Raw genomic sequence first — 25,618 nt, 5'->3', positions numbered from 1 at the left:
AGTTCAGTGGTTTTTAACCATGGTTGCACATTTGAATCACCAGGAGAGCTTTAAAAGCTACTGCAGACTGGTCCACACCTAGAGATTCTGACTTAATTTGTCCAAGATGTGGCCTCAGCATCAGGACTTTTTAAATCTCCCCGGGTGAGTCTAATGAGCAACCAAAGTTAAGAACCACAGCCCTAGTTCAATGCCATTTCACAGATGTCATGGCCATTTTCCCCTCTAGCAAGGAAAATTACCACTGCAAGTAGCTATTACTGAAATATAAGTAACAGCTTGGATATAAGGCCCTTTAAATTAGATGGTTACAATAATGATCTATCACGCCCTTATGACCTCACATTCGAACCCAACATGTTATCTTGGAGAGACAATGCCATCCTTGTCCTCAGATCACTCTCTTCCAAGGCTTCCGATAATTAATGTTTACCGAACGCCTTGTGGGTGCAGAGATTAAGGACACATGACCTCATGTATTCCTCACACCCATCCCGAGGGGTAAGGAAGACCACCCGTATTTTACAGATGGTAAAACTGAGGCTACAAAAGACAATTTAAGGTTTGAGACAACCTAAATGCCCATCAACAGACAAATGGATAAAGAAGATGTGGTACATATATACAATGGAATATTACTCAGCGATAAAAAGGAACAAAATTGGGTCATTTGTAGAGATGTGGATGGATCTAGAGACTGTCATACACAGTGAAGTCAGAGAAAAACAAATATCATATATTAACGCATATATGTGGAACCTAGAAAAATGGTACAGATGAACCGGTTTGCAGGGTGGAAATAGAGACACATGTAGAGAACAAACGTATGGACACCAAGGGGGGAAAGTGGTGGGGGTGTTGGTGGGATGAATTGGGAGACTGGGGTTGACATATATACACTAATATGTATAAAATGGATGACTAATAAGAACCTGCTATATAAAAAAATAAATAAAATTAAATTTAAAAAAAAATTCTTGAGAACAGGGTTCCATATTCCTGCACTACTCACTATCCCATTTGTTATAAAATCTGAACTTGTAATAGAAACAGAAAGCTTCAATTTCCTTAAGAAAGAAATGGAAGTATTTGAATGAGCAAACTACATTCTGGCCACACAGCCTCCTCAGGGCCTTTGCACTTCCTGTTCTCTGGACACACAACTCCCCTTTCCCCTAGAAGATAGCTAGACACCCTCCCTCACCACATTCAGGTCCCGTCCACTAAGAGGCCTTCCTGAAAACCCTAATTTAGATCCCCAAACCCATCCTGGTCACTATCTCCTCAACCTGAGTTATTTTTCCTCACGCTATTTATCACCCGACATTATACATCTACTTATTTGCAAATTTATGTGCTGCCTTCTCCACTAAAATAAACTCCATGAGGGCAGGGACTCTGTTTATTGCTGTATCCCCAGTGCCTAGAACAGTACCTGGCACCTAGTAGGTGCTCAATAAATACTGCCCCCACCCCAACTGCAACAGCCCTTACTGTGTATCATCAAATCCTACTCTAAGTGCTATTGAACCCTCACTAAGACAACTGACCTCAGGGGTGTCATCACCATTCTGCAGATGGGGAAACGGAGGCACAGAAGGGTTAATAAGTAACCTGCCCAACATCACTGCTAGTAAATGGCAGAGCCAGGACTCAAACCTACACAGTCCAGCTTCAGAGTTGGTACTTCAACCACTTTGCCGAATGAGTGATTAATGAAGGAGTGATGCTACTACGATCGGCACACCATATCTGTGGGCTCCGAATTCCCAGATTCAACCAGCCACCAATCAAGATTTGAACCACAGTTGGCTGAATCCACAGATGCACAGCCTGTGGAGAAGGAGGGCTGACTACTGCTCCATCTTACCTAAGGGCGTTGAGCATCCTGGGATTTTGGTATCCCTGCAGGTCCTGGAACCAATCCCCTGTGGGTGCAAGGGACAACTACACACTGATCAATGAGTGGGGCAGGCCAAATCCCCGAGTCCCTCATGGGGTCACCCTGCATTCTGCTCTGGGATACAGTGCACGCCGACTGGACCCCATCCCCCCAGGCATTCCATCTGTCTCCTTAGTCAGGCCCCATCACACCTCTACCCTGTTTGCACAATGGTTTGTGCAGCAGCAGAATTTTAGGAAGTTCTAAAGCCGGGAGTGAACTTGGAAGTCCACCCAATGCCTGGCATGTCTCCCCAGACCTCTCGTCTTGACACGGCAAAATGCTCCATCTTGGAAACAGGCAGTGCTCAGACGCCTGGTGAGCTGGCCAGATGGCGCACGTGAGGTCAGCTCTTCCCCCAGCTTGTGGAGGGTCCACCAAGACAAAGCCCCCCCACCAGCAAGAACCTGGCCCCGGCGCCTCTCTGCCTCCCTCACCTTCAGGCAGCTGCCAGGTCTATGTTAATCTGACAATGACCTAGGCTCTGAAATTGGATCCTGTCTCTACTCCACTGTCCCTGCCCTCTTCTCCTTCTGCCTGGACCACAAACGACCTCAAACATCTCCCCAGAACCAGTTCCATCCTCTGTCCTGAGATTGGAGTCATCTTCCCAAAGCACATTCCTCATCACATCAATCCTTGGCTCAGAAGCCTTTCCCAACTCCCACTGCCTCTGTAAGAAATCCAAACTCCTTAGCTGGACAACAGAAACCTGCTGTCATCTGATTCTAGGACAATCTCTCTTCCCCAAATCTCCCCCTCGTTTTCTACTACGTGAGCAAACCACACCACTCTATGACTGAGACTGTATCAGTCAACTTGCATTAGATGACTGTTACGACGCGGTAACAAACAACCCCCAAATACCAGTGGCGTACAACACACATTTATTTCTTATTTGCATCATATACTGGCAATCGTGGGTTGGCTTCTCCCGTCTTGCCATTCTAGAATCCAGGCAGAAGGATAAGCCCCATCCAGGACATGCCATCTTCGTGGGAAAGGGAAAAGAGCAAAAGCTGGCAGAAACACACCACGGCTTTTAATGCTTCTGTTCAGAGAGTATAAGTCATATCTGCTCAAGTGCCACTGGCCAAAGCAAGCTTCATGTCCATGTCCAACGTCAATGGATTGAATACCCTGTAACACAGTCACATTCCCCACCACCCCCATGCGGGAAGGTCCGGAAGTAAGTAAATGCAGACAATAACACAAATCATCACAGGAAGTCCTACCTCAGGGCCCGGGTCCACGTAGTTCCCTCCATCCGCGGGGTCAAAAGTTGTCCACGCCACCTTTAAGGCCAGCTCCTCCATGAAGGCCCACAAGGAAAATTCTCTTGCTTCTCTGGCCCTTCACACGGCTTCGTCTGCCTCTGAAGGTATGTAGATCTGAATGTCCCTCTATCCCCAGAGTATCTTAGTTGTTGGTATCGGTATTTAGTTATCCGCCTATGGTATTCTGCACCATAGGGTGGGCATTTAAGCAATGCTTATTTCATGTGAGAATGAGTTTTTGGAATAAAGAGCTAGATTTCCATTTGACTTTGGGGATTTTTTTTTTTTTTTTTTTTTTTTTGCAGAAGCAGTTCATTTCCTCATCGTGACGTACTAATATTTGGATTCATGATTCCTCTTCCCTCTCGCACTGTATGTTAGGGTGAGTCCTGTTCGATTCATCTACACATGGCAAAGTGATTCCCACATCAGCGGCTCTTGAATTTCTTGGGTAAATGAGTAAATAAATGAGTGAGCACATCGCCTGAGCACACTTCAAGTCCAGAGGCAGCAGGAGAGGTGTGAGTGGGGAACCCAGTCGGTCTGAGAAGCTAGCGGTTAAAATCTGGCCTCAGAGACTAGCTCAACTCAAAGATTATTCAATCAAATGGAGAGTGATGGTGAATTTCTGATAAGTTTGCAAACTGACTTCTTTCCAGGAGCCAACTACTCCTGGAAAGAGACGACAGGGTCCTACAATTTAAGACACAGATTACATCCAAACGACAACTCCCAAGATGCAGTTAAGGGAGAGAAAAGAGGTGAACGAACAGATGGGCCATAACAACTCATATGAAGGAAACCATGAGGGATCGGGTCTACTAAGTAGTTTCAGGGTTGCCCCTGCCACTTGTTGCTATATTGACACTGGGTTATATGAAAAGGGAAGCAGCAGAAAGGGAAATCGCGGACTTCTAAGACGGATGAACCAGACAGGCAGCTGCGCCGTGAATGGGGTGAGCTGACGTGCGTTCAACAGCTAGCAAAGCCAGTTGCTAGATGATCAATCTCTAATGCCTGCAACTCGCAGAAGTCCCAGACCAACTCAGCCTCACAGGATCCTAGGCTGCCTCTCAACCCCAGAACGGCAAATACCCCCGCTTCGTGGTCTAGTCTTCGCGATGGATTTTCACAGCCAATTCAAAGGAACGCCTGCACGAGGATGGGCCTGATCACACAGAAAGGGAGAAACAGCCTTTATCCTCCGCCTGCACAGTGGATGGAGACCCGGGTCATTAAAAAGCCGTAAAGACTCCCTAAGAGGAGGATGGGGTCAAGAATCAAAATCACTCCTTATTGTTGTAAGGGTTTTTTTTTTAATCATTTCTTTCATATCATATGTCTCTATAGAGTAAAACAGCTTGAGGATATCTCTGCCAGTTTGTTCAAACCAAGTGTGCCACGCTCCCCACCTGGAAAGAGTGAGGGGGACGGCCCACCGCCCCATGACACCATGGTCAGGTGTGCCGAATCAGAAGGGGACTTTCTTGTCCCCAGGCTCTGCAGCTTGGCTGGGGACTGGTTATTAGGTTTGAAGTGAATGTGTGGGCTTGGTTACCATGGGTTCACCAGCTCTGCTCCTGCAAACTGTGCCTCCGGGCCCAGGAAAGGAGCGGACCCCCTGGAGCTCATCTCGCCCCAGCCTCCCAGGTGTGTTGCCCGGCAGGACCTGGCAAAACGCTGCTGTGATCTCTCTGGGGTTGAGGATCTCCTTACAAAAGACCCCAGGATCATACACTCCCGGAAAGAGAGGACCGAGCTGGAAGGCTTAACTTGGAATAAAAACAGGCTTTTGGCTTATTCTCCTGGGCCCATGGGATGCTATAAAAAAATAATTTAAATGCCTTTAAGTCTTTCCTCCACACGATGACACATCAGACCAAAGTGAGATTGGGCAGTCAAGACTGCCAGTTCCTGGAAATTAAACAGGGACGGCAGACCACTGCACCGTAGCTCCCAAGGTCAAGTCCTGCTGAGGCAAATCCGTGTCTCAGGGAGGGGTGGTGTGTACCAGCCCAGACCATCTGGCTGACAGCATGAAGGCCAGAAACTCAATCTCTCAATCTCAAAGTGACAAGAAGGATCAACAGTGATCTTCCCAGTTGAGAAATATTTGAACTGTGGTGTTCCTACTGCCCTCTGTAAACAAAAAGTGTCCTCAAAATCAGAAATGCTTCGCCTCATCTGCATTCGGGTCTGCACACCACGCTGAGGCAGGTCCACACTGCGGCACTAAGCGGCAGCCTCGGTGATTTCATGCAGGCATGGCCCTGCCTCCGTCTGGGTTCTCCCACTGAGGACGGAGCCTCCCTAGCGGAGATGGACAACAGATGTTTTTCAATATGGTCTGGACTTACGGGAGCCCAAGGGGCTGCCAAACACAAGGGCTGCCCTTGTTCTCAGGCACCCATGACAGGAGCTCCAGGGCAGGAGCTCAATCTGGGTGATGCAGACTCGTGGAGCGGCTACAGCCCGTGACGTCCTGGGACTCGATGCGCCTCAGTTCTCACCCCTGCCCTGCACCACCACTGGGTGTCAACCTCTGCAAGTCCCTCCACCCCCGGCTACTCATTAATGTCACCTGAGAGCTTTGAGAATACCTCTGGCCAGGTCCCAAACTTAAAGATCCTCATTTAATTGGTCCAGGGTGGAGCCCAGGCGTGGGTATTTTTTTTTTTAAGTTCCCTGGGTGAGTCTAAAACACAGTCAGGGTTGAGGACCTCAGGGACAGTCCTGGGAGTCCCACCGGGGCTGCAATATACAGGGTTGGGGAGAGAGGGTTGGACTGTTCAGCACTTTTCCACCCACACGCCTCCCCACCAATATTGGGGAGATACTAGGTTGAAAAAAGTGTAAAACTCAGATACTTGTACACCCGTGTTCATAGCAACATCATTCACCATAGTCCAAGGTGGAGACAACCAGGTGTCCAATGACGGATGAATCAACAAAATGTGGCTTATACACACAGTGGAATATTACTCAGTCTTGAAAAGGAAGGATTCTGACACACACTACAATATGGATGAAACTTGAGGACATTATGCTAAGTGAAATAAGCCAGACACAAAATGAAAATACTGTATGATTCCACTTACATGAGGTATCTACAGTAGTCAAACTCAGAAAGTAGAATGGAGATCGCCAGGGGCTGGGGGAGGGGAACGAGACATCACTGGTTAACGGGTGTGGAGTTTCAGCTGGGGATGATCAGAAAGCTCTGGAGGGGGACAGCGGTGACAGTTGCACAAGAATGTGGATTGCACCTAATGCCACTAAACCTTGCACTTTAAAATGGTTAAAATGGTAACTTTTACATTATGTCTTTTTCCATGATACAAATTTTTAAGTTTAAATACTTCTTTACTGCAGAATATCTCAGAACCTTGAATATGCTGTTGTGACCCAATCAGTCTCCACTAGAGGCAGACTTTTCAAGTCTTCCCCAAAGTTATCCAATCATGAACGCTGTTCTGAGCAAGAGATGGGGAGAGGGGCAGACCACCCTGAGGGACCGGGGCTCCTCGAAGCAGTTTGGAGAATGTCGGACCAAGCTCTAAGCACAAGCTTTCCATATCCAAACTCTGGCTATGTAGTGGTCACAGCGCTAAGCAAAGCAGCTGACAGCCATGATCTCGTTGAATTCTACTAAGACCCCTGCTGGGTAAGCAATATAGCCCCCATTTCACTGATGGCGAAACTGAGGCTCAGAGAGACCAAGTAACTTGCCCAAGGCTGCTCAGGTCGCTGGCAGAGCTGGGACCCAAACATAGAACAGGCAGACTCTACTCTCACTACTCCAAAGAAGCAGCGCTGGGCTTCCCTGGTGGCGCAGTGGTTGAGAGTCCGCCTGCCGATGCGGGGGACACGGGTTTGTGCCCTGGTCCGGGAGGATCCCACATGCCGCGGAGCGGCTGGGCCCGTGAGCCATGGCCACTGAGCCTGCATGTCCGGAGCCTGTGCTCCGCAACGGGAGAGGCCACAACAGTGAGAGGCCCGCATACCCAGAGCCTCAGGCCTCCCCCAGACCTCCTGCGTCTGCATTTTAACCAAGTCCCCAGGTGACTGTGGGCACATTAAAGATGGAGAGGCACGGCTCTGAGCTTCAACACGTGCCTCCTCCCCCACCCCCACCCCGTGATCTCTTGGGGGCCCCCTGACTTCATTGTGCGATTCTAAGTGTTGACTGTGAGCTTGGGGGCGGTGGAAGCAGCAGCAATGCCTGCCCAGTGCCTGTGGTCTGCAAAGTAGATACCAATCCCCCTCTTCTTTCTTTCTTCCTCTGAATGCATATGGGTCACCCAAAACCCACAAGTCATTTAGATACTTGTCACACCACGCTACATTGGAATTTTCGCCAGCTAAGGGAAAACAAGCAAGGTTTAAATGATCAAAGAGATTTCAAAGCAATTCCTTCAAGGGCTCCCCCTCCGAGGCCCACAGAAGAATTACCCAGAAATTAGAGAAAAGATGCGATAGCACGGCCAGTCCGTTCCGCAGCCAGTTCTCTTAGAAACCCGCCAGCGCTCTGCCCCATCTAATTTAAATAGCCCAGGTGATGGGGCTTCCCTCCACCTTCCTGGGGAGGCTGTTTGAGAAGCCAAGGTTTCCTTTAAGAGGCACTTAGGGGAGGGGAGCTGCCCCTGGCTCTTCCCCTTCTGGTCTGAGGATTCCCCAGGTGCGGCCTCCTGTAAGCAGGTGAATCACTGCAAAACAATGTCAAGTGCCCCTTCCCCACACGGCCCGCTTTGACAGAGGCTTAATAAACCAGAGCTACTTAGCTGCTCTAATCTCCGCTTCTAAGTCATTCTATCTACTCCATTAATCACCTTTATCGACACTCCTGCGGGTCTCCACCGAGGCTCCACTGCTTTCTGGTAATGGGTTTCCTCCAGACTGCAGGCCAGCCTTTCGACAGTGGGACTCCCGTCTCTGGCTCCAATCCACGTCCCGCAAGTTCGGTCCTGCATCCCGGGCCCCACCCAGTGCGCTGTCCTCACCGTGCGGGTCAGGCAAGGTCATCAGCCACCCTGAGGCAGCTCATTCAGCACCGAGGGCATTTCACATGGCACGTTAATGGTCCCTGTCCTGGATGTTCATCTCCAAATAAGGCAAGACACAAAGGCCACCAAGCGACCAAGGGAGGCTGGGCTGCTGCCACTCTGCCAAGCGCCCACGTGATGACACGAATCCTTTCAGGACGAGCACTCAGCTGCCCCTTTGTATACTCAGAGTGGGCGAAGCAGAAGAGGGACAGGTGAGGCTCTGAGTATTGGCTGTCCCCCAGAAAAAGGGCCACAGCCTTCCCTTTGCTAAGTCTGTACAATGCTCTACATTTTCAAAACTCTTCCCTATGGGTTTTGTTTAAATGCCTACGTGTCACTTACAGCAAAAGCCTCTGCGAAATCCCATGGGGCTTAAGCTCTGCTGAGAGAAAACGTGTTATGAACTGGGCGTCCCGACACAGAGGCAACGTGGAGAAGCAGCATGAGGATCGCGGTGATCCGTGCTCCCTTGCCTCTCGGCTGTGCTCCCTGAGGCCAGAAACTGCATCTGCCACCCTACACGAGCCAGACGGAGAAGCAGTGCCCCTCGGGCTTGGTGCGGTGCAGCCACAGGGCCCACCACGCCCACCCGAGGACTTGAACCCAAAGCCAGCTGAAAACCACTCTCCTCCCTGATCCGGCCGGGTCCTCTCTTACCACCCCATCTCTGCAATCACCGTGCCCTGCACGAGGAATGTCGCACACTCCCATCTGTCCAGCAAATACCCACTTGCGTCAAAGCACATCTCAAACGCTGCACAGTGTGTGATGTCTTCCAGCCACGCTGGGCATTAGAGTGTCATTCCAGGTCACAAGAGGCGATTACACCCGCGGGCTCACTGGGAACAGGGACTTCTCTCTGTATCCCAGCACCGACCAGGGCCCCACCCACAGAGGGCCAATAAGTGTCGGTCAGATGCGTACTTCAGAGTATGAAAGAGAGGATAGAAACCAGCTACTGTGCTCGGTACAAGGTTCTGGGCAAGGGTCCCTGCAGAGGGGTCCAAGTCTAAAGAAGGAAGGAGTGCTTCCCACACCCCCGTCTTGGAAAATGGTGGTGTTGGGAGCATTTATCTGCACCTGTGATCAGAACTGACAACTCCGACCTCCAACATCTACCAAGACCTGCAGAAGCTGCCTCTCTCCATCTATTCCTCCACAACCTGCCCAAGACCATCACTTCTGCCTAAATCTCTTTGCAATAGTTCCTAACTGTTCTCCCTGCCTTCACTGTTTTTCCCCCTAGAAAGCTCCTAAGGCTTGACGCTAAGAACGTTCACATATTACCTTAATTGAAGTTATGCCCCATGTTGCCAGCAGAGTCAGCTTCCTAAAACACAGAGCTGCTCAGAAACTGTCCGTGGCCCCCACTGCTTACAGGGTACAAAGGGCCTTCGGGGGGTCTAAGGCTCTTAGTCCAACATGCTTGTTACAGGGTGACTAGCCTCCCACACCCGCCCACACACCTTATGCCCTAAGCTTATCCAGGACCTAACTGTCCCTTAGCCAGGGGACGCTTCATCATCTTCCCCAAAGAACACAGGCTATGGGGACAGGTGGCCTGAGTTCCAATCCCCACTCTGCCAATTCCGAGCTAGGAGAACTTAGGCAAACTATTTAAGCTCTCTGTGCCTTCCCTGTATCTTTTGTAAACTGGATATAATAACAATAATACCTACCGCCCACCCTCACAGGATTGCTGCAAGGCTCAGCAAGGGCCCATCCCCAGAGCCCCCTTTGATGTGATGCTCTTGATTCTGACATTTAGGACTGAGCTGTCCTTCCTCTGTCCTTACCCCCAGGGTTGGAATACTTCATATTCCCCCTCGTATTACAGGCCAGGTTTGTATTTTGTTCCTTTCAACTGGAATGGAAGCTCCCTGGAGGCAGCATCCACATCTAGGTCAGTTTTCATTTCCCCAGGGGCTCAGCAGACAATGTTGCTCCACGAATGGTCGTCCAGCCAAATATCAAACCCAAGAACGGTTTCCTACCTGAGCTCTGAGAAACTGCCCACAGAAGGCCTCCTAAGTAATTTTTTTCATCCATGTGGGGTTTTTTTTTTTTTTTTTTTTTTTTGCGGTACGCGGGCCTCTCACTGTTGTGGCCTCTCCCGTCGCGGAGCACACGCTCCTGACGCGCACGCCCAGCGGCCATGGCTCACGGGCCCAGCCGCTCCGTGGCATGTAGGATCTTCCTGGACCAGGGCACGAACCCGTGTCCCCTGCATCGGCAGGCGGACTCTCAACCACTAGCACCACCAGGGAAGCCCCATGTGACTATTTTAATAAACACAAATCTTAGGCACAGAGCTGAACCAGCTGGTGTGGGATCAGCCCAGCTAAAAGGCTGGTCCCTGAACTTGGAATGTATAATGGAATCAAATGTCAGACATTTATAGTGTGAAATGAGATCAACTGATGAGGGGGTCCTAAAAGCTGATATCTGAAAGGATGTTCTAAAAGACCTCCTGTGTCTTTCTTTTCTAGCCAGACACCCCACCCATGGGGGTTTTGCTGCAAGCAGGCCACGCGCAATGCTGGCGCCAAATCCTATTTGTGGTTTTACGAGTCAATTCTGAAAAGCCCCAAATAACTGATTTTCTCTATTTCACAAGGAAGGAATGTTCTTCAAAGGGTTAAGCATCTACTACAGTTATGCAAACAACAGTACTAATATTCGCACAGCACTTGATCCTAAAAAGCCTTAGGATAAATAGCATCATCATTATGCCCATTTCACAGGCAGGAAACTAAGGCTGTAATAGTCAAAGTGACTCATGCACAGGTTGTGTCAGGGCCAGAATGCAAACTCTGGTCTCCAAATTCCAGATTTCAATCATCAGGTCCCCCTTCACCAACAGAAGGGACCAGATGTGGAACACACACAGAGGTCCACTGCAGCCTGCGTGGTCTGCACCGTCTCAGCATCAGCCCTTCAAAAAATCAACAGCTTCTTGTCCTCAAAGAGTAACAAGCAAACATAAGTCCAGATATCAATTTAACTTTTTTACTTGAAATAAAGCAAATGCTGCCTTTACAAAATTCACCCTCAATCTTTCAGTTCTAAAAATTTATCCTATAAAATTATGTTCGAGTTATCTCTTGGAAGTAATTTCAGCAGCAAATATTTGTATAGTGCTTGCTCTGTGCCAGGCCCTTTTGTAAGCCCATTATATAGATTAACACACTTAGCACATACAACCCTGTGAGGAAGGTGCTGTATGGGCTTCTATACACCTACAACACACACACACACACACACACACACACACGCGCGCGCACACACGCACGCAAGCACACGCACAGTGCCGTTCCAGAGTTTGGGATATATCAGTGAACAAAACAAACCCTGCCCCTTCCCTGAGGTTAGAAGACAAAGTAACTAGTTCAAGGTCACGTAACTACTAAGGACAGAGGCAGGATCGGAAACCAGGCAGTTTGACTCCAGAATCCATGTTCTTAACCCTTGAGCTCTTAACTCTTAATTCCTCCTGGCTGGGTGTCTGGATCTGCCCCCAAGCATCAAGAGGCTAGGGGGGACAGCCAGGCAGACAGTAGCTGTTTTCGGGGGCCGCAGCTCCCTGACGGGTAGAACGAGGGCCTCTGTCCATCCAGTCACTGTTTGCTGCAAGCTGCGTTTATGCCTGACTCCGGCCTTAGTCCTAGAGCCAAAGATGCAGGGGACACAGCTGTGTTCTCAAGGAGCTCACAGCCTAGTGCAGAAAGACTAGCAAATATTTCTATTAGCTTAACTACAACCTGCTCTGGGCCCAGCACACCTGTGAATTGGGGTGACTGCCTTAATTGTGGCTTGGGGCAGGGGCGATGTGAGCCAGTTTACCAACTTCATCCTGGACAGCCCCAGCATACTGCCCAGCCCTACCTCCGTCTGCTTTAAAAAAAAAAAAAAAAAGTAATCTGATTCACCCTAGCCCTGGTTGAGCACTGACTCCATGTTAAATCCCCAAAGCCTAATTACTTAACTATTGTGCATGGTAATCTTAGGAAGTGTTTGTTTTCTCTCTCCCCTCGGACAGCCAATGAGCACGATGCGTGGTTGCTAGTAAGCACTGCTCAGGTAGGAGATGCCGCTGCGATTTCTCAGGCAGCACTTTTCTATGCACTGAGCCCTCTGCTTTAGAATGTCCTTCCACTGCCACCTCCTATGCTTGCAGGGTGGGCTCAGATGTCACCTCCTCCCGGGAGGGTACCCTTGCCCTGAACCACGTCGCTCTTTCCTCTGGAGGTATCTGCCATAGGTGACTCTGTCTGTTACTTAAGCCCCCGTCTCCCCTGCGCAGTGCACACGCCCTGACAGCAGAGACTGGGTCCCTTCCAGCTTCAGAGCCTAGTACAGTACAGGCTGTGTAGACAGTCGAGAAATGCACATTGCAATTCATTTCTCACGCAATTACATGAGACCCAGAGCTGAAGCCCCGCCCCGTGCTGACCTACCAAAGGGAGCTGTGGACCCAGAAACTGGTGGTCCTTTCCCATGTGCGAGGGGACAAGCCACTGGGCAGAGAGCTCCTTTGCTTCTTGGCCACACAGTGACCTTCTGTTTCCTTCCCAAGGGGGACATCCACTGTCCTTTCAGGAGAAACTGTAAATTATTCCAGCACACTTATTTTTCTTCTTTTTTAGTAAAATGCTATGCTCCAATGGCCTCTTCATAATGGACAATGTTTAATAATAATTAAAAAAACCCACGCTTTTCAAGCATTTGACTTTGCTGTGGAGTTGCACGGCTGGATCTCTTCCACGCAAGGCAACACATGGCAATGCTTAATGATTTCCATTTTTAACTCAGGAGGAACGATCCTCAGAGTTCAGGAGGAAGCCGAGCGGGTGCTCTCCGGATTGCGGGAGGCCCGCATGGCGTCAAGAGTGGAGAATCTGGAAGTCAGATGACCCGGCAAGGAGGCGAGATTGCTAGCAAATGGCCCCGATAGTTTGGATGAGGCAAAAAAACAACAACAAAACTTTTGATTACAAACAAATCGGTATTAGAAACATACCAAGAAGTGGAGCCCACACAGGTGTTTGCTGTTACAACGGCTAGGCATTCCCTGTTCCTCAGGGGGCGCCCAGACAGTGATGGAGTCTGGAACTGCAACGGAAGTCCTCATCTCTAAACCGTCTGTTTCCACCCTGTTTATTCATAATTTCGGATAAGGGTATAGGCGCACAATTCACACCGTCCAAATTAAAAACCTTGGTTCCACAGAAGATGTTTAGGGCAGTGAAACTGTTCTGTGTGATATTGTTACGGTGGATACATGTCACTATACGTCTATCAAAACTCAGAATGTACAACGCGAGGAGTGACTCCTGATGTAAACTATGGACTTCGGTTAATAAGAATGTGTCTGTATTGGCTCATCAACCGCAAAAAAGGTACCACAGGAATGCAAGGTATTAACAGGGGAAGCTGGGAAGAGGGGAAGTAATATAGGAAATCAATTTTCCCCTCAATTTTTCTGTAAACCTAAAACTACTCTAAAAATAAAGTCTGTTACTTCTCTCTCTCCCTGCCCCCACCATACACCTGTCTCTTCTTGCCGGCTAGGTGACCTTGGACTGGTTACTTAACCTGAGTCTCCTTTTCCTTATCTGCAACATGAGGACACTAATAGCACCTACCCAAAGGGTTGTCATGAGGAGCAAGTAAGTTAATACACAGAAAGCACCTAGAACAGCGCCTGCCTACAGTACGCTGGTGTTAGCCATGGTTACAGTGGTGCGCCAGGTACCCTTAAATACTTCAATTCATCATGGGATTTAAGGCTTGCAGCAGCCCTATGAGACAGGTAGGAAGTGCTGCTATCCTCATTTTACAAAAGAGAAAACCTGAGGCTTAGAGAGATTATATAACTCGCTACAGGTCATGTGGCTGGCCAGTAACGGTGAGCTGGGACACAGTTCCACACGTCTGCCTTCCCCATGACAAGCCGTCATCGCCAAGAAGGAAGGAGCTGGTGCGCAGAGACAGGGTATTGCATGGCTGCCGGAAGTCTTTGTACTTATCCTATGTAATCTCGTTTGGGGAGGTATTTGTGTGAGAGAGACAGAGGGTGGGGAGGGAGAGGGGCTGCAGGGAAGGGAGGGAGGGGGGATGGGGGGAAAGAGCGACCCCAAATGCCAAGCAGGATCTTGGCAGAGCCAACACTAGCACCCAGACCTTTGGTCCTCAAGCCACCTGATCCACTGTATTAACATCCCCAACTCCCACCACCCCAAAAAGCCAGGAGTGATCGCACTGATGCCAGGGTGCTGTCTTCCTCGGCCTGTACTTGTGATCAGGTTCGTGGCTCTGCCAGCCTATCGCTGCTCCAAGGTGGACGGTGACACTTGCCCCAAGGAGCCACCTGGCTGCTTTGGAGGTTGCCCTGCCCAGGAAAGCCCCTCCCCGCTGGAACTCCAGCTGTCGTCTGGGACAGTAACTCATCTGTGATCTCCCTGCCCACAGGGATAAGTTCAATTCTTGCTTTTCCAACGCAGCGCTCGGTTTCACATAACAACCTTCAAACTTGGGATGTGTGCCTTGAAGCAGCCTCTGAACAGACGTTCGTTCAGAATGCAGACACGTCACGTCATCGCCGGTACCAGCTCACCTCCACACCCGCCCAGGCTGATGTACTTTCTACACCTCTGCTCCCCACACAGGGGCGCCTACAGAGACCCACTGCAGCAGGCACCCGCTCAGGGATCTCACGTCTTCCCGGCCCAGCCTCAACGCTGGCTCCTGTGTGCAGGCTCCTACACCAGCCTCCACCACCCCGTCCCCTCGCCCTGTGGTCTGTACCTCAGCCTTGGCATGCAACAAAAAGGAAGAATAGATCAGAGCCAAGCTGACCACAGAAGATCCTCCACCTAGCACGTGATCCCACAGCTCTGCTCTCCTGAAAATCTAGCAACCACCTTCAACTTCAGATGCTTCTCAAGCACCTCTCTGCCAGCCCTCCTCGCCCCAGCCTTCCCTCTGTGGACACTATTATGGACTGAATGCACCCCCACAAAATTCCTGTGTTGAAGCACTAACCCCCCAAAGTAATGCTGTTGGAGACGGGGCCTCTGGGAAGTCACTCGGGTTAGACGGGGTCATGAAGGTGAGCTCTGGGCCTGATGGAGTTAGTGGCCTTATAAGAAGGGCCAGCAGAGGCTTGTTCTCACTCACTCTCTCCTGCCACGTAAGGACACACACAAGCCAGTAAGAGAGTCCTCACCAGAGCCCGATGCTACCGGCACCCTGATCTCAGACCTCCAGCCTCCAGAACTGTGAGAAAATACATTTCTGTTTTATGCCACCCAGCCTATGGTGTTTCATTATGGCAGCTCAAGCGAAGACACACAGCCACCAGGCCTTTCAAAAGACATATTTGAAAAGCAGCAAAACCAAACATGACAAAGCAAATTCCTCCAATATCAATGGAGGGAACCAAGCTCCTCTCTCCCTTTCAAACACGAGGCACAGGATGCTGGGCGCCTAAATGAACGGGGTGACATGGTAGAGGCGGGACCACTGACTCAATCTCAAATGCGTAGGAAAAGACAGTGTAAGAATGGAGGAAGGCATTCCCACCCCAGCTAGGAAGCCAAAACGTAAACCACCGCCTAACTGTCAAGAGACAAGAACCAGTTTTTCTATTCAGAGGCAAATTCTGCAAGGTATGCCATCCTCCAGCATCCCAAATCTCCAAAAAGATGAAAAAAAAAAAAAAGTATTGACAGAAAACAAACAATGTGTGTCAAGATGTTTACTTGTCCTCATAAAATTCAATTGACAAGTAGTTATCTAGTACCTACAATACATGGGCACTGTGTCATCTCTGGGCTAAGCAGATAAAAAAATAATAATGAAAATGGGAGCGAATGTGTGAACATGTATGCGTGTAAGTGCTTGATGGGTATAAACTCATTTAATTCTAACAACCCTATGAAATAAATGCAATTATCACCCCGCTTGCCACCCTCACTTTACAAAAGGAAACACTGAAGCACTATTATGGTTTTAAAAAGCAAACGAGTTTCGCCTTTTATATCCTAGTTGAGGGAGGCAAACAAACAATGTAACAATGGATAGGTTTAGTGCCTGTTAAAACCTAAACCAAGAGAACCAGTGACATAGAAGCACACTTTGGGTTGGGTGATCAGGAAAGGCCAGTGGGAGGTGACAGTCACAAGAAGGGGCCCATCTTAGAAGACTGGGGGCGGGGGCAGGGGGAGAGCATGGTTCCCAGAAGCTCCAAAGGTCAGCCACTGAAGGTGTCCATCACTGGTTCGGACCTCACAGGTCACAGCCAGGCTCAGCCATCTGTATCTTTCAGAGCCTCCCAGGTGCTTCTCACCTGCGGGCTAGGGGTGAGAATCACCCATTCCACCCTCAACTGTCTTCAAACACTCCAGTGTCACCACCGAGAAATGTGTGGAAACCCTTTGGGTCCTGATATGGGCTGAAGGTTTGTGTCTCTCTGAAATTCCTATGTTGAAGCCCTAACCCCTTAATGTGATGGTGTTTGGAGGTGGGGTCTTTAGGTTTATTTGAGGGTATGAGGGTGGAGTCCCTAAGACAGGATTAGCACCCTTATAAGAAGAGGGAGAGAAACCAGAGCTCCAGTTCTCTTGCCACCACGTGGGCACACAGGAAGAAGGCAGCCGTCTGCAAGCCAGGAATGGAACTAGCCAACACCTTGATCTTGGGCTTCCCAGCCCCCAGAACTGTGAGAGATAAATGTCTGCTGCTTAAGCCACCCGGTCTGTAATTTTTTCTTCTGGCAGCCTGAACTAAGACAGTTCCCACGGGGTTCAAAGTCACTGCCCCTCATTCCTATTTCATGCATTTTGTAGGGAAGGACCCACTGCCTCTGGAGGAAGATAAAAATAGAAAAATAAAACAAAAACCAAACTCCAATTTTGACCACTGAAGGGTATGGAAAAGTCATTTTTTTTTTTTTTTTTTTTAGCTTCCCTACATTTAAAAAAAGAAACCAAACCGGTTTTCAAGAAAATCACTATGTTAAACCAAGGGTTAGCCTTCATTCAACATTCAAATACTTGCTGGAAGCCTACGAAGTGTCAGGCAGTGTTCTAGCCCAGTGCCTCCCAGCCTTGGGTGGGCATGGAAGCCGTCCCAGGGATCTCATTAGGATTCTGATTCTGTGGTAGGTCTGGGGCCTGAGACTCTGCATTGCTAACAAGCTCCCAGGTGATGCCAACCACGCCGAGCAGCCCGGCTCCAGTCCAGCAAGCATCAACCCTGGCTTCAACCTGGAAGCAGCTGGGGAGCTCTGAACAAGTACTGATTTCCAGGCCCCAGCCCCAGACGAAGGCAATCAGACACTCCAGGGTTGGGTCCTGGGCATTGCAAAAGTGCTTCAGTGATTTGAATGTGTGGCCAGGATTAAGAATCACTCTTCTGGGCATAGAGCAGTGAGCAAGGTAGCCCTCAAGGGGAGACAGATGATGAATAAGTAAATTATTTTAGATGGAGATACATGTCATAAAAATAACACAGGGTAACGTGATGCGGTCGGGGGGCACTTACACTGAAGCACAAATAATGAGATGGAAACACCACCAAGATCTGGAGAAATGACCCCAGGCTGAGCAAAGAGCCCACCTTCTACCTCAAGTCTTAAGGGATGACTAGAGCAGGGTCCCATTCGTGTTTTTAGGAAACGAAGCTAAATACTTCTCTGACAGGCGAATAAGAGCAGAAAATAAGACATGGTCCCTCCCTGGAGGTTCTTATGGAAACGTGAATTAACGTTTGTTGAACACCTACTGTGGGCGATGCTTCAGCTCTGGGAGCTGGCACAGCAGGAAATTCTTCAAGCCTCATCTTCCCACATCCCTAAAAGACCTCATCTGGTGGATCAGGATGGGGGCCCTCTAGCTGGAGGAGAGCGACGCAGAGCAGAAGCTTCAGGGGATGTAAGAACCTTGGGGTTCTTTATGGGTGACTCCTGTAACTGTAGAAAAGACGGCAGCCATTGGCTGCCACCCTGTCACCCCCCTGACACTCTAACGGGAAGGGAGCTCTGGTCCACCGTTGTCACAGCAGCAGCCCCAGAACAGGACGGTTATAAAGCATTGAGGGCCACCTCCTGAAACTGCCCATCCCCAGCTGACTCCCAGGCAGAGTTCTGGGCCGGAGGAGGATGCTTCTGTCCCCTCCCTCCAGAGGCAGAGCCTGTGATTCACGTCTAAGCCAGTCCAGACCCAACACTCCCCTGGCCACGCAATTAGCTTAGGGAAGTCATGTGACCCAAGCCACACCCCCAGAACCTCAGGGCTTCTGCAGAACTGCCTCAGCCACCAGCACTCTCCCCCAGCATTTTTGGGTCTGGGAGGACATAAAGCCAGAGTGTGGTCACCACCTCCCCACACCGGCTGACATCTGAGCCCAGAGACAGAAACTGAGTCTCAACACTTCACCTTTGACCTCACGCTTTCAGTGACTAAGCCAATAAATTCCCTTTTTTGCTAAACCCAATTTGGGGAGGTTTTCTGTCACTGCAGCAGAGGCCTGCCTCATCTAGACGCTAAGACTCCAAAGAACTGCATCGGTGTCACTTACTGTCCTCCGAGCCCCGTGGGGCTGCTGCCTGGGGGACCTCTGCCGTCCTCCTGTGTCAGGACTCTGTCCTCTCTACTTGACTGTGAGCTGCTTGAGGACAAGGGCGGCCTCTTACACTTGCTTCTGCTCCCCACCAAGTGCCCACTGCAGGGCTGGACACACAACAGCAGGTGTGCGCTACACACCTGTGAAATGGAAAGGAGACTGGATAGTCTCGTGGTCCAGGGACAAGGAGGCTGGAAGCGGAGTCAGGCTTCAGTCCCACCTGGGCTGGGAGGACAGCGGGGGCAGGTGCACTGGAGCAGGGAGGTCATGAGATCCAGAGTCAGATGACCAAGGGATGCTCCTGCCAGCCAAGAGATCTTGGGAAGTCACTAAACTTTGGAGCCTCGTGTTCCTCATCTTTGCATAAACACTAAGAATTAAAGTGTTTAATATTCAAAAATGCCCTTTCATTCCATCACTTGACCAATATTTACTGAGTCCTTTCTATGTGTAGGACCCTATCCCAGAAACAGTCAACACAAAGGATAATCCAAGTATTACTTACTGTTAAACATTTTGCGGTTTCCCTGCTTCCCTCTCCACAAGGGGGACAAGACCAGTCCTTCCTGCCAAATAGGACTGACTGGTCCATAGTTAGTGGAATAATTTCTGATCAGACTGTACACTGAAGAGACAAGGGCAACAATGGGGCATAGAAGACTCTATCCTAAGAACGGGGCCCCGTCTAAGCCGATGTGCCCAGACTAGGTGGGACAGGAGCCACAGGAGGAGGACACAGCCGGCCCACGATGAGGCCATCAATGAGCTAGAAACCAGTCAAAAATGCACTCACCCTGATTCTTTACCCAGAGTAGCTAAGTCTTCCTTTCATGCATGGTGCTAATTTTAGCCTCTCAAGTGCCTAGAGAGGATGGACCCATAGTTCCTGGCCTTACACATGTTCATGGCTTAGTCCTGCACATGCACCGGCCACTTCTGGCTGATGGAAGCATATGCTGGAGGAGGTGAAAAGACAGGACGGGCACCACTGTCCACTGGGTCACCAAGACAGATGGGAGTTTAATGGGAATCCCAGATGCTTCTCTGCAAGTTCACCCGGTCCCATCTCCATCAAGCAGAGGATGAACCGTTTAGAGGTTTACCAAAACCTCCGTGTCCCAAATGGACTTCTCAGATGGCACCTTGAAGGAAGGGAAGTTGATGGTGTAGAAGACAGGCTCTGAGGGAAGGCCCTGGCCTTCTTCAGTGCATGGAACTAACCAAACATTTCATACCCACAGGCCTAGGTTCCAGTGCCAGCTTCCCCACTTGTAAGGTTCATGACTTTGAGTGACTCGTGTCTCCTCCCTAGATGTTTTCCGACCTGTAAAATGCAGATAAGACCTGCCTATGAAAATAAGACATGGGAAGACTGCCATCCTAACCTGGTCCCTTGACCTGGGTTTCTAGTTCCTTTTGCACACAGCCCCATACAGAGCCTTACCAGGTTCTTCCAACAACCCTGCAGTAGGAGGCCAAGTACTATTCTGCCCATATTACAGGTGAGAAAACAGACACCTAAAAAGATTGACTTGCCCAGCAACTTCATAGAAAAGCCAAGTGGTACCCATCTACAGTAAAACCTCACAGGGTCTGCAGGAAAAGGAATTTTTAGGAGGGAATTTACATTCCCACCTCCTACACTGTTGGTGGGAATGTAAACTGGTGCAGCCACTATGGAGAACAATATGGAGGTTCCTTAAAAAGCTAAAAATAGAGCTACCATATGATCCTGTAATCCCACTCCTGGGCACTGATCTGGAGAAAACCATAAATCGAAATGATACATGCACCCCAGTGTTCATAGCAGCACTATTTACAAGAGCCAAGACATGGAAGCAGCCTAAAGGTCTACCAACAGGTAAATGGATAAAGAAGATGTGGTATATATACACAATGGAGTATTACTCAGCCATAAAAAAGAATCAAATAATGCCATTTGCAGCAACATGGATGGACCTAGAGATTATCATATTAAGTGAAGTAAGTCAAATATCATGTGGTATCACTTATATGTGGAATCTTAAAAAATGCTACAAATGAACTTATTTACAAAACAGAAATAGACTCACAGACACAGAAAACAAATTTATGGTTACCAAAGGGGATAGCAGGGTGGGGGTAAATTAGGAGTCTGGGATTAACAGATACATACATTACTGTACATAAAATAAGTAAACAGCAAGGACGTACTGTACAGCACAGGGAACTATACTCAATATCTTGTAATAACTATAATGGAAAAGAATCTGAAAAAGAATAGATATATATGTATAACTGAGTCACTCTGCTATACACTTGAAACACAACACTGTAAATTAACTATACTTAAATTTAAAAAAATAGGAAAACCTCAAAGTTCCCAAAGAGCTTTTGAATGCATCATCCCACTGAGTCCTTCTCACAAAGACCCCCAAGTTAGGGAGCCAGAGCTAAAACCCAGGACTGGGCCGTGTGAGGCCCGGGCAGCTACTCACTGGCCCGTACAAGTTCTAAGAAGAAACCTCCACCCATTTAAGCAAAGCCTGCATCTGGCAGGAGAACAGACGAGATGTCATCACTGGGTCCCTACAAGCCTCTGACCGCCTGGAGAAGTCTGAAGAGGCCCATCGAACCACCTCCCAGGGTGAGCAGAACCCATCTACCAGGCTGCAATGCTACCTGGAACTCCTCTTCCAGAGAAGGAACCCCAGCAACCCAGCGTGTCCCACCCCTGCAGCGACCCTGGGCGGCACGACCCTGGTGAGACATCCCAAAGTGCCCTCTGCCAGAGCAGCAGGGTTTGTGTCCCTGAAGCTCCATCAGATGGACACAGAGGGCAAAAGGGAAAGAAAACGAAGACACCCAGGCAAACAAAACTGCAGGAGCTGGGGTGGAACACTGAGCCTTTAGGAGCATCGTGAGAACAAAAAATGAGAATTTCAAACTCTGAAATGTGATCTTTTCAGTTGTTGGATAAAGAAAGTACTGGAGTTGCTTAGCAGCACGACTGATTAATGTCTGTACGTTACCTTTCAACACCTTATAGCTACCCTTTCCTACTCAGGGTCACAAAACCACCTCTTCTCAGCTCTGGCTATAATTGTCCACGTACGCACCATCTCCAGACCCTGTCAATGCCTTAGGGGAAGAATCTCTCTCTTACCCGGATCTGTGCAGTTCTTAGCTGTGTGAGTCCCATTCACTGGTGCCATCAGCCTTCTACTTCTCCATGTGTCTGGTAAAACATGTTTGCTAGCAGAAGCTGTTTTGTGCCCTGGATTGGAAAATAAGTCACAAACACCATTAGATCAACATGGCGCCTGCATTCTCCCAATGGCCTTACACGCCTGTATCCAGCTATGTCAGCAACAGCCCTGTTTGATTATTTAGAGCCATCTGTAGGGAGTGATACAATGACTGGAAGCACAGTATCACCTGCTCACCTACAGTAATCTGCTTCCTAGATCTAGTTCATTGTTTCTAGTCCCAGAGTGGTCAGCATGTGATCTGACCTTGGCCAAGATTGCTCCAGTCTCAGCCCTTCACAGGTGCAACAAAGGGTTTAGATAGGTGACCATGAAGTTCTTAGCCAGTAAACATGCTCAGGCGTTCCTGCCCTGAAGGATAAAGTCAGCAAACAGGTGGAGAAAGTTGATGGGGGCTGGCCCGCAGCTTCTCACCCTTGAATGTGCACACACATCACCTGGGAACCTTGTTAAAATGCAGATTCTGATTCAGTAGGTCTGGCCCACAACCCAAGATTCTACACTAACAAGCTCCCAGGTGACACTGATTCTGTTGGTCCAAGGGCCATATTGAGTAACAAGGGAGATCCTAAAAGCCTTCTCCTAAAGGCCTTCCTGATCCAGCAAATAAAAATGATTCTCACTTTAAGACCTTTAAAGTATTCATTTACCTCTCCTGATGCGCACACTACTTCAGCTGGATAATAATACCTCTTCTATAATGCCGACATCTAGGAGCCTCTAGGTATTTTGTTATTTCTTGTAATTGAGGGAGAACACACACCAACTTGCCCAATTGCAAAGCACCGGGTACTAAGGTGTTCAAATAACCTTTCTGGATTTCTGTTGGGAAGGGCCAGTTTTTGACCTTTTATCCTCAAATCACGTAGTTTGGGTTTTGAAAGCCAGTATTAGAGTTAAGTCAAGTTCCACCTGATTTTTATCAATATGAACCTCTCTAAATTGTCCCTAACTGCTCAAGAAGGTACCATCTGCTTTATTCCCCACGTCCAGGTTGCTAAATCATGCCACTTCTTTCGTTTTTTTAAATGTTAGACAGTAATTGGGAAAAAAGCATATATACATGTGTATATACGCACACATATATGTATAACCGAATCACTTTGCTGTACAGCTGAAACTAACATTATAAATCAACTATACTTCAATTAAAATTTTTTTAAATAGTTTCTAGAGGACATTCAAAATTAAAATAGAATACTAAAAAAACAATACTAGAAAGTCCACAGCATCCAACTAAATATGGGAATGTTAGCCACCTGAATGTCTTCTGAAGCTTCCACCTAGGCTCACATCCGCCACTCCCTTCCCTAAACATATTTTTCGTAAGTTTCTTTTTCTCTCCATCTTAAATTTGTATATCCTAAGCAACTCCCAAATCCCTCAGTCTCTCCTTGGATGAAGGAGTGTGGATAGTGGTTCCAGGCACAAGCTGGTCCGGCGGAGATTAAGAGGAGTTGAGAAGCGATGCTGAAACACAGCAGCAACCTCCCGAGGGGACAGACTGCCCACATTTTTAGGGTTTGGAGAGGACGCGTCAGGACACCCAGGGCGCCCCTTTGGCAGGGGCGAGGGGAGAGCTGAGGCTCAGTTCCCAGCCTCAGAATCTGGGTTTTCGAGGGACGCGGAGAACAACCTTCTCTGCTCTGCAAAATGGAAATTGGTCCACTTTGTCTCGTCCACCCCAGTCCAAGAGAATCCACACCTGGATCCCGCCGCTGCGCTGCCCACACTCCCTGGGCACCCCAGGGACAGACCTCTGGCGCCGAGGGGGCCAGTGGTTCAGGCTTTCGCCTTAGTAACACAGACCTGCAGCCGCGTTCTGAGGCCCCAGGGGCCGCGCGCAGCCCAGGGGAACAGGCACCACAGCTCAGAGAGTCGATATCAGCTCTCCTGGGTGCACTCTACCTGCCTGGTGGGTAAGGGACTGGATGAACCCTTGGGGCCAACCTGACTGGGAAGGAAAGGAAGACCTCTCGGAGCTGCCCCGCGGCTTTCCAGCCCAAGCCCCCCAACTCCCGGGGCAGGCCCGCACCAGTACCTACCCCAGCTGCCAAAGAGACCAGACGCACAGCACACCAGCGCCAAAATCGCGCACACGAAGCCAACTTGCTGCCACAGCATCTCTCGTCTCCTGCGAACTTTGCGCGGCCGCCGGGGGCCGCGGAGCGCCATCCCGGAGCGCCTGGATGCAGTCTCTGACAGAGGATGGGGAGCCCCACTGGCCGGAGTGCTATCTGTGGCGGAGCGGCGTGGACTGGAGCGGGCTACGCGAGGCTCAGAGACGAGGGGCTACGGGCCAAAGCTTCATGGCCCGCGGGCGAGCTCGGCGGGGAAGCCCAGAGGGGAGAGAGGAGGTGCAGGCGCGCGGCGCGGCCGGAGCTCAGAGTCCCGCGCGCGGCGTGCGCGCTCCGCTCACCGTGGCTCCGTGGCGAGGAGGCGACGCCGGCACGGTGGCGCTGGCGGCCCTGGCTTGCAGGGCTGGCGCAGTCCTGGCGCTGGCGCCCCTTACCTGCCCGCTCAGCCTCGGCGCCCTCGCCCGGCCGCAGCCCCGGTAGCACTCAGTGTGCCCCCGCGCCCTGCGCCGCCGCTCGCGCTCGCAGCATCCTCCCCCTCCAAGTTTGGCGGCGGCCGCCGGCCAGCGATGTTTCCCTGCTTCCCGGCGAGCCGAGTCCCGGCGGCCCAGTGCGCTCAGATGGGGAGGCAGGCGGGACGCGCGGGACCTGCAACCCTCGCCTCGAGCAGCCTCGACGACGGCCCTCCGGGGGCGAGCTCTCCCCGGGAACTTTCTCTCCGGCTGCCAGCGCCTGCGTCTGCGAGGCCGTGGCGCCTCCCCCCCACAGCTCTCGCCTCCCCTCCTGCCCGCCTCTCACCCCCCACCCCCCCGCCTCCCCAGCACGTGTACTCCTCCCCTAGGGCGCACTCGCCCGGGCGCTCCTCCCTTCCCCCGTGAGGTTCAACCACTGACCCACACAATCACCCTCCTTCTCCCTTTTTCTCTCCCCACCGCCCCTATGGAGCCGAAACAAGCCCTTCTCTAACCCTCCGAGGCTGCTGCAGAGAGGAACGGGTTATGGCACCGCAGGGACTCTGGGAACAAGGGTTTCTGTAGAGCGATCGCTCTAGTCCGGGCTCTGCACGACCCCCGAGGCGACCCGAGGCCCCCACGCCCCCCGCCCCCGGGGCGGGAGATGCACGAGAAGATTAATTGCTCGAGCAGAGCTAACAAACAGGCTTGCACCAAGCCGACGAGCGCCCGCGCCCCCAGGGCCGGCTCCTCCGGGGCTCTTGGGGCGGGCTGGGGAGCCGGCGGCGGGGCGCTACGGCGACCTGCACAAAGCTGGAGACCCGGCAGAGAGAAACCCCAGAGTTCTGCGCCCCACGGGGCTTTCTGAGTTTTGTTTTGTTTTGTTTTTCCTCCTTTTCTCTGATCGGCTCTCTAGTGTAAACCACTTTAAAAATGGGGCAGGAGGGAGAATT

General features: G+C 50.3%; 1 protein-coding gene across 4 annotated transcripts in view; it reads right to left on the bottom strand.

The window, feature by feature from the left end:
- Window positions 1–24,942, bottom strand: part of SLC24A4 (solute carrier family 24 member 4) — a 177,638-nt gene extending 152,696 nt beyond the window's left edge. For all 4 annotated transcript variants that reach the window (XM_030883521.2, XM_060295207.1, XM_030883522.2 and 1 more), the window contains exons 1-2: window positions 24,184–24,942; window positions 22,036–22,146 (exon numbers count right to left, since the gene is read on the bottom strand). In XM_030883521.2, the coding sequence (XP_030739381.2) occupies window positions 22,036–22,146; window positions 24,184–24,313 (241 nt within the window). In that variant the 5' untranslated portion in view covers window positions 24,314–24,942. The remainder of the gene's footprint in view (window positions 1–22,035; window positions 22,147–24,183) is intronic.
- Between the last annotated feature and the right edge of the window lie 676 nt (window positions 24,943–25,618).

The sequence above is a fragment of the Globicephala melas genome, chromosome 2 (assembly GCF_963455315.2).
Source record: "Globicephala melas chromosome 2, mGloMel1.2, whole genome shotgun sequence".
Lineage (NCBI taxonomy): Eukaryota > Metazoa > Chordata > Mammalia > Artiodactyla > Delphinidae > Globicephala > Globicephala melas.
Note: the sequence above shows the minus strand (reverse complement) of the source record. Positions and strands in the feature narration are given on the sequence as shown.